At 50.9% G+C, this 15,662-nt stretch overlaps 1 protein-coding gene across 1 annotated transcript in view; it reads left to right on the forward strand.

Moving 5' to 3' along the window:
- The window catches only part of CEP104 (centrosomal protein 104kDa), a 39,028-nt gene that overhangs the window by 10,882 nt on the left and 12,484 nt on the right, over positions 1–15,662 (forward strand). Inside the window, exons 3-13 of the mRNA XM_010849966.1 lie at positions 4,148–4,321; positions 4,715–4,853; positions 5,958–6,020; positions 6,305–6,381; positions 9,073–9,241; positions 9,631–9,786; positions 10,614–10,841; positions 11,945–12,142; positions 12,813–12,980; positions 13,605–13,778; positions 15,372–15,548. Of these exons, the coding sequence (XP_010848268.1) occupies positions 4,148–4,321; positions 4,715–4,853; positions 5,958–6,020; positions 6,305–6,381; positions 9,073–9,241; positions 9,631–9,786; positions 10,614–10,841; positions 11,945–12,142; positions 12,813–12,980; positions 13,605–13,778; positions 15,372–15,548 (1,723 nt within the window). The remainder of the gene's footprint in view (positions 1–4,147; positions 4,322–4,714; positions 4,854–5,957; positions 6,021–6,304; positions 6,382–9,072; positions 9,242–9,630; positions 9,787–10,613; positions 10,842–11,944; positions 12,143–12,812; positions 12,981–13,604; positions 13,779–15,371; positions 15,549–15,662) is intronic.

A 15,662-nucleotide genomic window follows, 5' to 3' on the forward strand; every position in this document is an offset into this window, starting at 1 on the left:
TCGAACCTGGACTGGAGATTCGTTTCACATATGATATTATACATGTTTCAATGCCGTTCTCCCAAATCATCCCCCCCCCCGCTACAGAGTCCAAAAGACTGTTCTATACATCTGTGTCTCTTTTGCTGTCTCGCATACAGGGTTATCGTTACCATCTTACTAAATTTCATATATATGCATTAGTATACTGTATTGGTGTTTTTCTCTCTGGTTTACTTCACTCTGTATAATAGGCTCCAGTTTCATCCACCTCATTAGAACTGATTCAAATGTATTCTTTTTAATGGCTGAGTAATAATCCATTGTGTATATGTACCACAGCTTTCTTATCCATTCATCTGCTGATGGACATCTAGGTTGCGTCCATGCCCTGGCTATTATAAACAGTGCTGCGATGAACATTGGGGTACACGTGTCTCTTTAAATTCTGGTTTCCTCGGTGTGTATGCCCAGCAGTGGGATTGCTGGATCATATGGCAGTTCTATTTCCAGTTTTTTAAGGAATCTCCACACTGTTCTCCATAGTGGCTGTACTAGTTTGCATTCCCACCAACAGTGTAAGAGAGGGTTCCCTTTTCTCCACACCCTCTCCAGCATTTATTGTTTTTAGACTTTTGGATCACAGCCATTCTGACTGGCATGAGATGGTACCTCATAGTGGTTTTGATTTCCGTTTCTCTGATAAATGAGTGATGTTGAGCATCTTTTCATGTGTTTGTTATCCATCTGTATGTCTTCTTTGGAGAAATGTCTATTTAGTTCTTTGGCCCATTGTTTGATTGGGTCATTTATTTTTCTGGAATTGAGCTGCAGGAGTTGCTTGTATATTTTTGAGACTAATTCTTTGTCCGTTGCTTTGGTTGCTATTATTTTCTCCCATTCTGAAGGCTGTCTTTTCACCTTGCTTATAGTTTCCTTTGTTGTGCAAAAGCGTTTAAGTTTAATCAGGTCCAATTTATTTATTTTTGCTTTTATTTCCAATATTCTGGGAGGTGCAGACCCCACTTCTGAACACCGTGTGACGTAAGCCTTAAATAAAGCAGTCAGTTGTTTTACCCTCGGAATGAGCTGATTGCAGAATGGCAGAGAAATTGCTTTTGGGACAGGCACGCTGGGGAGAGTATGGGTGAATCGGGACAAAGGAGAGAGAAGAACCTCACTTTATAGGGAAGAGGGGCAACTGGCAGGGGCTGCTCTGAAGCACAGTCCACTGGAGGAGAGAGGAGATCAGGGTGATGACGGTGTCTCTGTGGCTGGGGTGAAGGGAGGGCGTGCCTAAGGCTCCCCTCAGGGACCCAGCTCCATTTTATTTTTTGTATGTCAATTTAAAAAATTTTTTAGAACTTTTTATTTTGTGTTGAGGTATAGCTGTTTAACGATGTTGTGATAATTTCAGGTGAACAGGAAGGGCCTCAGCCATACATATACACGTATCCATTCTCCCCAAACTCTCCTCCCTTCCAGGCTGCCGCATAACATTGAGCAGAGTTCTCTCTGCCATACAGTAGGTCCTTGTTGATTATTTCCTTTAAATATAGCGATGTGTACAGGTCCATCCCACGCTCCCTAACTGTCCCTTCCTCCGCACCTCCCCAGCAACGGTAGTTCATTCTCTAAGTCTGTGAGTCTCTTTCTATTTTGTAAGTAAGTTCATTTGTATCATTTCTTTTTAGAGTCCACATATAAGGAATGTCATATGATATTTCTCCCTCTTTGACTTACTTCACTCAGTATGACTCTCTCTAGGTCCATCCATGTCCTGCAAATGACATTATTTCATTCTTTTTAATGACTGAGTAGTAGTCCACTGTATACATGTAGCATATCTTCTTTATCCATTCGTGTGTCTTGGCCATTGTAAACAGTGCTGCAGTGAACACTGGGGTGCATGTATCCTTTTGATCATGTTTTTCTCCAGGTACGTGCCTAGGAGTGGGATTTCAGGGTCGTATGGTAGCTCTAGTTTTAGTTTTTTAGGGAACCTCCATACTGTTCTCCATGGTGTCCATACCAATTTACATTCCCACCTACTGTGTAGGAGGGTTCCCTTCTCTGCACTCCTTCCCCAGCATTTATTCGTGGATTTTTTTGATGATAATCATTGTGGCTGATGTGAGGTGATGTCTCATTGTAGGTTTGATTTGCGTTGCTCTAATGATCAGTGATGCGGAGCATCTTTCCATGCGCCTGTTGGTCATCTGTTGTATGTCCTCTCTGGAGAAAGGTCTGCTCAGGTCTTCTCTGGCTCCATTTTGCATGGGGTTTCCCTTCATTGCTTTTACAATGTATTGTCCTTTCTTTTAATCAGTTTGAGGGGTAGTGTTGATTCATCTATAAACTCTCAATAAGCTACCTTTGAATAGCTAAATCATAGCCTTTTTTTTTTTTTTTTGGTTGCACTGCATGGTTTACAGGATCTTCATTTCCCAATAGGCATGGACAGGCATCAGACTCTGGCCACAGCAGTAAAAACGTCGAGTTCTAACCACTGTACCACCAGGGAATTCCCATAGCTTTTTTTTTTTTGAAGGGTTTTAAAATATACAACTTCAAAATTTTGTCAGTAGTCTTAGTTTTCCTTAAACAATTTTGTAGTTGTTTTTTTTTAATAATAAAGGATTTTTTTCACACAGATTACTGCGTCCCTATGTCTAGAATGGTCTCACCACCAATTACAGTGTCTGTGCCCTGCATTGAGAAACAGTAAACATCATAAATGTCTACAGCAGCCTTGGCCGAAGGGTATTTGAAGCTCGAGTTGCTAGGTTCCCCATTTCCTGGCTGTCCTGCCCCACATGTGTCTCTTTTAACAAAAGTGGCAATTTTGAAAACTCAGTATTAGGAAACCCCAGGGATCTCACCCCCAGAATAAGAGTGTTCTGTCTGTCGTCACTGGCCCCACTTTCTCAGCCAAACACAGAAGTGCCCAGAGCCCCATCTGCTCAGCCTAACGTTCCTCCCTGTGCACTCCTTCTGTCAGGACGGGCAGGAGGCTGGCAGGCGGGGCGGGGAGCTGGGCGGGGAGCGTGTTCGTCTGCGTGGTGTCTCACGCCTCTCGGATGCCTGTGTGCAGTGTCAGGTCACCTGTGAGGTGCACAAGTTCAGGCTCAGGGTGGTGTGTGCTTGGGGTTCCTCCCCGAGGGGAGGTTTTCAAAGCCATGGGGTCAGGCGTATGCCTCACGCACGGCGAGTCTGCATAGGGAAGGGAGCCTGGAACCCTACCCAGGGCATAGACAGGACAGGAAGGGCCAGGTCAGGACCGGCAGGTGCATGTCGTACTCGGCCTCGTGGAGGTCAGTGACCTGTGATGTTGGCTGAAGGGGAAGCTAAGAAATGAGATGGGGCCAGGAGAGCAGGGATGGGTCACAGGAGGCTCCCCGGGCCATCTCGCGTGTGTGTGTAGCTGTCTGGAGGGGTGTAGTGAGGCAGCTGGGAGGAGAGGCGGGAGAGGGCCATGCGGGCCAGCCGCCAGGTCACCACTGCACTCTAAGGCATCGTGACGTGTGCTGGAGGGGCCCTGCCTACTGCCCCATCCTCAGGACTTCCTGGGCTCCAGTAGCCCCTGGACACCTGCTGCTGGGCACACCCAGCCTGGCCTGCTCGGCACACGCCCCACCCACTGTCAAAGCCTAGTGTTGTCTCCCTGGTCATGATTATGTACTGCGCATTGAGGTTTCTGACGGCTGTGTGCCTTCTGAGCAAAACTGACGCTCCAGTGGGGTCAACCGTAGGCTTCTCCTCCAGGCTGCTGAAACAAGTGTGAGAGGCACTCAGGACATATTGCTCATTGCTCACTCCACTCAGGACTCTATAAAGCGAGGGGTTTCCCCAAGTGTGTGGGTTCCAGCAGGAAATCCTCTGGCTCACTTGGACAGCCTCTTGTTTATCTCGTGTGTCTATCTCATGATAAACTTTGGGTTTCATTTCAAACCACAAACTAGCCGCTCCAAGTTTGATTCACTCTGGGGGCCCGGCAGACCCCACTCTGAGTTCCAGCTGTGACTGGAAGGCTTTGAGGGGGCCAGGACCAGGGCCCCTGCAGCGTCAGAACCCACAGAGCTGCCCCATTACCTGGACGTGTGGCTGGGGACTGCCTGAAACCCTCCATGGTGATCCTGCAGGAAAACAGGACTGTGCTTGCTTTCAGGTTTTGCCAGTTCCCACAAGAAATTGTTCTTCAGATGGTGGAGCGTTGTCGAATAAGGAAGCTGCAGCTGCTCGCGCATCAGTACATGATCCCCAGCAAAGTTGAGTTCTACATCAGTGAGAGCCTGCCGGAGTACTTCACCCCGTATCAAGCAGAGCGATTCCGGAGGCTTGGGTAAGGGTGGAATTTAGCGTGTATAGTGGGGATGTCTAGCCTGAACAGTTTTGCCTCAAAGTGGGTAAACACTGCGGCATCCCCCTTGCCGTGGTGCTTGCTCACACCCTCACGTGTGGGTCCGGGATCTCACAGCTTGTGCACACCTGCTGCATGCCAAGCGTGTTCACTGAGCAGCGTTCCCGCTGATCGGTCGTGTTCAGGCTGCTTTTCAGATGCAGAACTTGTCTGGAGAACACTGTTTAGAGTTTGACTTCTGGACTTTGCCCAGGCTTTGTTTTTTTTTCTTTCATTCCAAGCCTAATCTTCCTTGGAACCTGTGGAATTCACTGGGAGCCAAGGACAGCGCGTTTCTGCACCGTCGTGGTTCCATAGGTGTGTTCTTTCTTCCAGCTACGTGTCTCTCTGTGACAATGAGAAGACAGGCTGCAAAGCCCGGGAACTGAAGTCGGTGTATGTGGATGCAGTGGGGCAGTTTCTGAAGCTCATCTTTCACCAAAACCACGTCAACAAGTACAATGTGTATAACCAGGTGAGACGCATGGGCCTGCCCCTCAGTGGTGTCTCCCCTCATAGAAGAACCTGCACTCTTCCTTCAGGGTGCTGTCTGTGGGGCAGTGCTGGGCTCGCTGGAGCTGTTCCTCCGATTCAGGGCCACCAGTCACATGTGGCCGTGTATGCTGGGGGCGTGACTGGTCCACGGGCATGGGCTGTGTGTGTCACCCAGACTCAGTAACAAGATGAGACATTTTGGATGTATTAAGTTTAAATATATTGTTACAATCAATTTTATCTGTTTCTTTTAAACTTTGTTTTACTCTGCCAAGTAGAAAACTTAAAATTATCTGTGTGGCATCATATTTCTATTGGACAACACTGTTCTAGGTAGACTTTTGTAAGGTAAATCCCCTGATGGAAATTGGGAAGGTGATTTCATGTGGCATGCAGTCCAGAATCTCTCTGGTTCCCTTTCTGTTGCTTTGGCATAATTAACACAGTGGAAATCAGAGGCATCAGAGCAGTCTTTTTAATTGAAGCAGATATTTATAACACTCCTTGCCCCTTCCAGAGGCACGCAAGTGTTCCAGCCAGTCAGAGTTTATGCTGAGCAGGTGAGCTGGAGGAGAGTCTGAGACAGAGTCAGGTGCCTTGTCCATACATGACAGCAGAGTTCTGAACCGTCTCTTTCCTCCACTTCCTCTCCTTGTTCACCAGGGGTTCCTTGGGTTTTAGCTCAGCCTCAGTGATTCTCGAGGGCAGGAGCATGTCATGGGAGAATCACTGCCTCGGACAAACTGAGCTGCGTTAATGTCGGTTTTCATTCATTGTCTAACTTACCACCATCAGGTAGATATGATCCCATTCTTAACTCAGGTGGATGTTTCAATATAAGGCTGCATTGAAACTTTGTTACTGTTTTAACATCCTTCAAACATTAAAATAGCTACTTGATTCAACATTAGAATATTATGTAATTTGAAAATCATTAATAATTCTACGTTAGCATGAGATTTTGCAATTAGTGCATTTAGATGTACATCATCCCATTTGATGACAGGATGAATCAGAGTGTTATAAAGGGGTTAAGTCCTGTCTAACATTTATACTTAATTTCTGTTGGTGAATTCTCTCTTAGGTTGCTTTGGTTGCAGTAAATATCATTGGAGACCCTGCAGACTTTGGTGATGAAAGCAATATTGTAAGTCTGGGAAGTTTCATTCCTAAAGAGAGACATTTATTTCTAACAAGGAGGGGTCATTCATTTTTGTCACAAAAGTGTCATCCTATAAATTTTCACAGAAGTGTCTGGTGACCAGCTCGCAGGTGATTTTTCAGCAGCTGTTGTTTTAAACTTTCCTTTGCTCGAGAAGTTTAGTTGTCCCGCCAGCAAACGGGATCACCAAAGCCCCTTCATATCATATCATCCCTTTGTTTTACGTTGTTCCTTTTCCTCTGAGATACTAAGCGGAACTTCCCCCACAGACCTCCAGAGAGAAGCTGATTGATCACTACCTGGGGCACAATGCGGAGGACCCAGCTCTTGAAGGAACTTGCTCTGGGTAAGAGCCCCGCCCGCCCCAGGCCGTAAACTTCTGGGACTTCCTCCCTGGAAGCCAGCTCTAAAGGACCCTGGACTCGGGGGCCCCAAAGCGCGGTCTGGAGCTGAATAAGCCGCTGATGGGATTGTCGTGAATACACTGCAGATTAAGGTCACCCTTCTGTTTAGCACGTTTCATTCAGCACCCTTCAGAGAGGACTTCATTTCCTGTGTGGTTCAGTATCACCAAACAAAAGAGCCGTCAGCCATCCTTTGATGTTTTAGTGGCACAGGTAAATTCATAGACGGAACAATTGACCAAGATTGTCAGTTACTGAGCTTCATCCTCCCTCTGCTCAGAGCTTCAGTCCTTAAGGGAGTGAGACCTGCCCGTCTCCAGGTTCTCCTGCGCGCCTCTGCCCGTCTCCAGGTTCTCCTGAGCGCCTCTCCACGCTCTGCATGCACGCAGTTGTGCAAGACTTAGCCATCCTGCTGCCTCTTTAGCAGGTCAGGCTTGGAGGGCAGAGCTGAGGGTACAGCTCTTTCCTCCCTGTGTCCCAGCACCTCTCTGGGACCAAGTCCTCAGCACCCTGCCTAACAGCACCCAGCCTAAGGAGAGAGGAATTCAAAATGACACCCAGGGCCCCATTTCTGACAGCAGCTCCCCAAGAGTGAAAGGATAAGATGCTTAGAAAAGATAAGATGCCTCGATATTAGTAGATGGTGTTTGCCCATGACCTGTGGTGTGTGTCACTCCATGCTTACGGGCACGTGGTCAGAACAGCCGGCTCTTCTGTTTGCATCAGATGTGGGGTCGATTCTCCAGCCTGTCACTCGGAGCCACGGCGATACCAGTCATGCGCCCGGCAGACAGTGAACCCGTCCCCACAGAGCTCCCCAGCCCCTACAGGCCTGGGTTTCATTGTCCCCGCAGCCTGAGTGAGAGGCGGACCAGGGGTCGCCTCAGGTGGTGGTGTGCGTGGTGCCTTGGAGTGGAGGCCACGCTTACAGTTCAGTGTGTAAGAAGGCACAGTGCAGGGTGAGCCATCCCACCTACACAAGCCACGCGGATGCCTCCCCTTGTCAGGTTGGCATGAGGAGCACCTGGGGGAGGCGGGCACTGACAGCAGGTGCCGTCTCCGCTTCCTTCAGCATCGTGGTGGCACCACCTGCGGCTCTGCCCTCGTGAGCAGAGATGACCAAGCTCACTGATGGCTCAGTATCTCTGATAAAAGCCCTCTGGGGAACGGTGACTTCTGTTTAAATCAGTTCTTTTTCAAGTTAGCCACGGGGGACAGCAGACTGCAGCTTCCTGTCCTGCTGCGCCCCCACCCAGGGTTTTCCTGAAGGTGAAGTGAGGTCTTAGCAGGTCACGGGCCACACCTGAGGCTGAGTCCACAGGCGCCGCTGGGGCATTGTGAGTGGTGGGCACTGCTGACGCTGGGTGTTCCAACATCATCTCAACCTCTGTAGGGTTCTATGGTAGAATGAAGTGTTGGTTTCATCTCTGGAGCTTCAGGGCAGAGCAAGTTAGATTTGAGAATATGGTATGTATTTAGGTAAAAATAGTCACTGTGACCTTGGGCACATGGAGACATTCTGCTGGTCAGTCCTCACTGAGGTTAATAGAGGTGCCGCGGCCACCGTGCCTGCTGCTGTGCCCACCAGTACCTGAGTCAAGGCATACAGAAATAGGATGATTTTGAAAGGGGACGTGGTCCCCTGTCCTGCTTGAATTTATCATTAATCAGCTAAACTTATGACAGATAACATCTTTAATAAGTTTCCCAGCACATAAGGACCCCCGAGCCAAAGTTAACAGGAAGTGTTTACGTCTGATTCCGCAGATGGGGAGGTTCTGAACCACGTCCCTAACTCTTCTGTTGAGGAGTTAGATCAGTGTCATGGTTCTAGACATCAGGCCCAGGAGCTGCTGTCCTGTCATAGAACTAGGAGGAAGGAATGGAGGTCAGAGTTCATGAGAAACCAGTCATTTAGATCATGTTTGGGTCATTTATTCCAGGAAGGATCTTTCTGATCTGCAGAACCGGGTGATGGTGTACAGTTGGACACCTTGATGTACAAGCCCAGTGGTAGCATCTTTAACACTTGTCACTGTTACTGTGGCATGAAATGGAAGCCTGGGCTCAGCCTGAGTCCCCCCAAATCAGCCTCTGCAAGGCCAGGGCCTAGTCGTGGCCAGCTCTGATGTTGGTTTCCCAAGTCTCCAAATGATTCAGGAGCTGATTCTCGTGCACTGTCATGTCCCAGCACCCAGAGCAGAGCTGGGCACAGTCTGCATTTGAGATATCTGTTGAATGAGTGAGTGAGTGAATGAATGAGAGTGAATGTGAATGAGTGAATGAAATGAGTGAATATGAATGAGTGCATGAGTGAGAGAGTGAATGAGTGGGGAAAGAGGTGAGTGAATGAGTGAGTGACTGAGCGAGTGAATGAGAATGAACGAGTGGATGAGTGAGTGAGTGAGTAAGTGCATGAGCAAATGTGAACGAGTGAGTGAATGTGAACAAGTGAGTGAATGAGAATGAATGAGCGGGTGATAGATGAGAGAGTGAGTAAATGAGGTTTGTTGGCAGGAAATACCATAGGGGCGGGCATCTCCCATCTTTAGCCCTGAGTGTGTGGAGAGCACCTCCCCTGCAGTATCACGTAGATTAAAACTGGCTCTAAAATATTCTATTCTTTCCTGTAGGAAGTCTGATTATATCTCTCCACTAGACGACTTAGCCTTTGACATGTACCAGGACCCAGAAGTGGCACAGATCATCCGTCGGTTAGACGAACGGAAGCGTGAGGCCGTGCAGAAGGAGCGCTATGACTACGCCAAGAAGCTGAAACAAGCCATCGCTGACTTGCAGAAGGTACTGCCTCTGGGAAACAGCTCCTCTGCCACCCGCGATAGGCTTTGTGTCTGATTACCCTGGCGCCTGCCCAGAGAAGGGCCAGGCCTCAGAAGGCCACAGGGTTAGCGTGGATTCAGGGGTGTAAGCAGATGAGAGAGACCACGAGCATGTAGTCCTGCAGAGCCCTCCTCAGGGCCGCATGCCATCTAAGGCAGCAGGAAGCTGAGATGCTTAAACCGCTGTGAGCTTGCAGGCGACCGTGGCCAGTCCCCTCCATTCCCTGTGTCCTTCCCCCGTCTCCCGGACATGAGGCTGGTCGCCCACACCGTCCTCGAACCGTTAACTTTGAAACGGTCTCTGCACTGGGAGCAAGTCTGTGAAACGAGAGCTGACGCTGTGTGCTCCAGGTAGGGGAGCGCCTGGGCAGGTACGAGGTGGAGAAGCGCTGTGCCGTGGAGAAAGAAGACTACGACCTGGCCAAGGAGAAGAAGCAACAGATGGAGCGATTCCGCAGCCGCGTGTATGAGCAGCTGCAGCTGCACGAGCTGGTGGACGCCGAGCTGGTGGGTGGGGCCTGCAGCAGGACCCGGAGTTGGGGGGCCGGGAGAGCTATTCTCCGAATCCACACGGGTGGGCATCAGGGGCTCAGCCTTCACAGGCTCCTGCAGGAGGACTCCAATGATGGACATGGGGCAGGTCAGCGGGGAAGCCTCCCAGCAGATGGCTGTGTCTCCTGGTGGCAGCCCCACCCATGTGGTCCTGGGAAGCACAGGGAGAGGGGCCCCTGACAGCTCGGGCCAATAGGGGAGGGTCCCATGTCCAGACCCATGTTCCAGGCCAGGAGACAGGCCTGGTGCCCAGGGGATAGCACGGGGAGTGCAGGCTCTAGCTGTCACTGCTGGCTCCTGGCCCCACTCCACCCGCCCCACTCTGTGGTCTCAAACTCATTCCTCATCCTCCCTGGGACTCAGTTTCCCCATTGTTTCCATGGCGGTGAGAACAAGGAACCTGAAATGTGGTCGTCTGCCTAAAGCACTTTCCGCCAGCCCAGCACACGACCACAGCTGAGCCCACTGCACTTGTTAGAGTGACATGAAGTAGCCTGCTCTGCAGACACACAGGGACCAGCACCGGCCGTGTGGGTCCAGCCCGGGTGCTCCCGCCCACCTGCAGCCTCCACGCTGCAGCACCCACTCTGTGAGCAGCCACCCTGCTTTGGTACAGCGTCCCCTGAGTGATCCACGCGGTAACATCAGGCAGTCGGGGGCCGTGACGTGGCCTTGTTAGTGCAGCTTCCACCTGTGTCTTCCCAAGCCAGCGCTCCCCTGGGGAACGAGGTGGGGTCTGTGTGGCGGGGACACTGGGAGCTGAACGGCCCATTTTCCCCCAGATGAGAAGGCCTCTCGACCTGCCCCTGCAGCCCCTGGCCTGTCCCAGCAGCCCCCACCACCAGCCGCCCATGCGCCCCCTGCCACAGCCAGAGGAAAGGGTGTCAGAAAACCGGCTTGCGGACCCTTTTCTTCAGGAGAAGCCTTCATCACACTGCCTGGACGTGTCTCCTCAGCGTCCCACAGTGGACCGGCCACCTCCCGCCACTGATCCCCCTCCCAAGACCCACGTAGGTAACTCAGGTTCCCGCCGTGGGCAGACATGGAGGCCCTGTGTCTTGTGGGGGCTTTCCTGGGGAACGAGTGTAGCAGAGAACAAAAGCAGGGGGCCTCCTTCCCCGCCCTGCATTCAGGAACACCGCCAGTGACTAAGACTGCCTCCTGTGAGCCTCTGCTGCTCTCTGCAAAGACGTGCTGCAGTGTGGGAGAGGGTGTTTCTGGGAATGAGTGAGGTTCCCGCCCTGACAGGATCTCAGGACAAGTCGTGTACGAGGCCATCCCTGTTAGAGCTGCCTGTGTGGCAGATGGCAGAAAGCCTGTTTCCAATGGGCTACTGGTGTTTATAACTGGGAGTCTTAAGAGTCCACATGGGTTTCAGGGTAGGTTTGACTCCTATCTTGCGGGTCCGCTTTCTTGGTTCCGGATGCCCTCTCAGTGGGCTGGACCTGTCCCAGGGGCCTCAGCTTCCGGTCTGGACATCTTGCCATCGGGGAGGTGGGGGAGGGTGGGCGGAATCTGTCCTACCCTGAGCCCATCCCCAGGCCCCAGGTTTACCCTGGCTAGACCGGCCTCATCACCTGGCAGCCTCATTGCTCATGTGGGTCACTGAGGACAGGCCACGGGAGGCCTCTGCTGAGGGCCGCAGGTTTGCAGGCGCTGGAAGGAGTGACAGAAGGACCCAGGGCTTCCACCATGTGTGTTAGTGCAGGGCTGCTGGACAATGGATGCGTTCAGAGGAGGCTTGATAGTTACAAGTAAACTAACGAACTAAGAAAATACCAGAGGTCTTTCCAGAAGAAGAATGTAATAAGTTTTACTCTAGTGGTTTTTTGGCTGTTGAAATCTCTAGTGGTGAGCAGTAATTGTGGCAGAATCTAGACAGCTTGTTGATTAGGTCTGTAACAAGCTTAGAAGGGAATAGAAACTCCTGTCTGATTTTTTCATTTACACCCAATTCATAAATTATTCTAACCTGACGAGACTGATACTTCAGTAAAATACCATCGTTCAGACCAGACATGTCCCAGGCAGTCAGCCTATGGGTGTAGACGGGGAGCAGCAGGCGAGGGGGGGACCCCATGCCAGGCCCTGTAGCTGCCCTGTCCTCCCACAGCCTGATTCCCTGCCCTACGATGAACGGCCTCTCCCCGTGACCCGCAAGCAGCTCGGGGCGGCGGTCTCCGAGGCAGAGAGGAGAGATGTGCTCGGCGACGAGGCTCGAAGGGCAGACACCGCAGGCGAGCCAGAGCCCCTGACGGAGAAGGCCTTGCGGGAAGCCAGCTCTGCTGTGGACGTGCTAGGAGAGGCCCTGGTAAGGAAAGAGGCCAGTGGCGGGTGGGATGGGCGGCTCCACAGGGCTCCTGGTCCTCTGCCGGTCCCACCCTCGTCCTCACCGTCCAGTGGGAACGTCCTGATGATCGGTCATCACGTGGGAGAGCACGAGCATCAGCTAGGATTTCAGGTCTCCTGATGGCGTCCCTTTGAGCCTGGCCTTTCTTTCTATTTATTTTTCTGTTTTAATTATTTGCCCACGCGCTACAGCATGGAGGATCCTGGCTCCCCAGCCAGAGATTGAACCTGTGTCCTCTGCACTGAGAGGTGGACTTTTAACCACTGGACCACCAGGGACATCCCAACCAGGGCCTTTCCTTGCGGTGCTCACAGGCCTGGGGCCCAGACCCAGCTCCCGCCCGGAGCACTGCTGGCTCCAGGGTCGAGGACAGCAGAGCAAAGAAAATACCAGAGCGTCATTAGCCTCGAGAAGTTCTCCTGTTGGAGCTTTTAATACTGTCCGTGTTTTAATGGACACAGACTTAAAACTTTCCATGCTAGGAGCAGTATTACTCCAAACCCATGTACCCAGAGGGTGGAGGTCCTGTGTTTAGAAAAGCTGTGTCTTGTTGACACAAACCAAAGCCAGGGGTGCTAGGGTGGGGACAGGGCCGACCGCCCACCCTGAAGGCCGCCCCCTGCCCTCCCAGGTGGCCGGAGCCTACTCCAAGACGTGGTCGCACCGGGAGGACGCGCTCCTCACCCTGCATAAGCAGCTGACGGACACGCCCGTGGGCACCCCAAAAGAGGACCTGAAGAGCACGCTGAGGGCCGCCGTCTTCCTCGTCAGGAGAGCCATCCGCGACATCGTGACCCCAGTGAGTCCCGCCACCCCACAGGGGCCCGCATGTCTGCCGAGAGCTGCCGGGCCATCCCCTGGAGGTCAGGGTGTCCCGGGAAGCAGCCTGGTCCACTCACTGTCATCACCAAGCGCAAGGTCACTAGGGATGAAGACCTTGAGTAAGAAACCCGGTCGCCGAGGAGCCTGGGCTCTGTTCCCATGGGCCGTGCCCTCTGGCCCTGTGTGCACAGAGGCCTGGCCGCCGTACTGTTCACGCTACGTTCACGTTTGATCTTCCCGACATCTGAGGAGCTTGGAGTTACCAGTGAACTTTCCTAACTCTGAAAGGGCCATAAGAATGAACATCCCCAGTTACACCATTGTCTGCATTCACACAGTACCTTATGCAGTTCAGCAGAAACGTCAGACCCTCGGTCTCAAGGGGCGGTGTCGGAGACCTCATAACACACAGAGATGAGCCCGTGCCCTCCGTGTGCAGGGAACTGTGTGCACAGCAGTTGGCAGTTGGCCATTTTCAGTCCTTCAGACAGCGTGTAGTTTTCAGTGTAACATTCCTGTTGATTACTGAGAGTAAATTTCATGTTTCTTTTTAGTGGAATTGAGTTGAGTGGCTTATCCGTGTTTCTCACTTTTTTCTTAGGTCTTTCAGGCATCTTTGAAACTGTTGAAAATGATAATTACACAGTATATTCCTAAACACAAACTGGGCAGACTTGAAACGGCTCACTGTGTGGAGAGGACGATTCCTGTCTTGCTCACGAGAACTGGAGACTCTTCTGCTCGCCTCCGGGTTATGTCTTCTAATTTTATTCAGGTACAGATTTCCCCAGGATGTTTGAAGCCATCAATAATAAACACATAACCGGAGATACTTGGCTTTCTTAGTATAGTACCTTACAAGGTCCCATCTGTTCAAGCCAGTCATAGGTTATGCCGTGTGATTCACCATCATAACTTCCTTCTCCTCTGACCCAGCAAAATGCTGCCTTAAACATGGCTACAATGTACAGTTTTTCTTTGTTTCTCTTATTTAGCATAGGCTTTTAATTTTAATAAATAAAAATATATGGAGAGCCAGACCAGAATAGAAAAGTGGAGTTAATAATAAACAGGTCACAGTCTTGATGAAGTGCCTTTATTCTTTCTACCAACATGCCTCCTCTCGCCTGGGCACTGGGGGAGCCAAGGTGGATGTGAGCAGCTGGGAGTCTGGGGCCCACGCTGAGCCAGGCAGCACAGGAGTGTGCTTTGCTCTCTTGTCAGGAATCCATCTGGGCCAGGAGACCTCAGGTTAAGGTGCAGGGTGTCTGTGAGCTCCTCCAAACGTGAACCCAGTGCCATGAGCAGGCCAGCTTTCTAGGGAAGGAAGCCAAAACTTCCATAGTTTCTCCACCAGGAAGAACCACCGATCTTGTTTTATTTAATGAACTAAAACGTTCAGGGAAAATGAGTGAGTGGCGTTATTTGGGGGAACTCTTTCAAAGGATGCATTGAACGTGCCCCTAATTGTTTCCAAGCCACGTTCACCTCCAGGACGGCAGTGGTGCTGAGCGCCCTCCGTGTGCAGGCGTTCCCATACTGCACCAGCTTCCGACGGCCTACACCGTGTGGCCATGTGCGGCCCCTTGTGCGCGGCATCTGTGTCTCCCAGGGAGGTCAATGTTCTGCTGCTCTCGGGGGCTCCCCTCCCTCCTCCTCCCCATTGGTTTCCAGCCACTCATGGGCCCAGAGGCAGAGCCAACGGTGCTGCCAGAATGAGAAGGTGTTTGGGTGGTGTGGCCACAGACCTGCCAAAAACAGACTTCTGTCTGTTACAGCTCATGTTTCATCGATATTTTATCATTTCTTCAGTCTTTCCCTTTAATATTTTATCATTTTTTCTTGCCTTGCATCTGGCTAGTTAAGTGATGAATATCTTAATTATAGAAATACTTGAGTGGAGACAGTAGAACGTGTGGAGGCACTTACCCTCTTTCATCTCAACCCATCAGGGATCAGTCCATCTCAATATGTGCCTGTTACACGCTTGGCTAAAGTTTAAAAATACTGAAATGGAGGTTCTTACAGCAAGACTTAATTTCTTTTAGAATTTTAGAAATTAGAAAATATTTTTCTTAAGGTTGTGAGAGCCTGAGAAGAGAAACTAAGGTTTTAATCACACTTTCTGTAAAGCTTTAATTCATCTCTAAGTGATCATGGTTCTTATTTCTGATGATTCAGGCTTTTGTTCTTAATTGTTATCATATCTTAAAAAGAAATAGGCGCTTACAGACAAATGACTTTACCGTCATATGTCACTGTCATCTTTTATTTCCCATTTTTTCCCTCAGTGTTTACTTTGCGACTAGCAATCAGTAACCCCTCTCATTTTCCAGTAAAACTTAGCAGATGCTGTTGGTCTCTCTAGGAGATAGCCTTGTTTAAGGAAGTGAAGTCTCTCCAGGTCATCCCATCTTACCTGGTCCAGCCGCTGAAAGCCAACTCCTCAACTCACCTGGCCATGAGCCAGATGGCACTGCTGGCGCGACTGCTGCGGGACCTGGGCACGGAGGGTGCAGGCTTCACCGTGGACAGTGTGATGCGGGTGAGCGCCTTGGGGTGGCCACCACAGCCAGGCCCAAGCTGGTGGCTGCAGCACGTGGGTGTCTGGGGAGTGCTAGCTGCAGATCAGTGGGGGGTGGGGTGGAGAGGCATGATT

This window comes from Bison bison, unplaced genomic scaffold (assembly GCF_000754665.1).
Source record: "Bison bison bison isolate TAMUID 2011002044 unplaced genomic scaffold, Bison_UMD1.0 scf7180017864289, whole genome shotgun sequence".
Taxonomy (NCBI): Eukaryota; Metazoa; Chordata; class Mammalia; order Artiodactyla; family Bovidae; genus Bison; species Bison bison.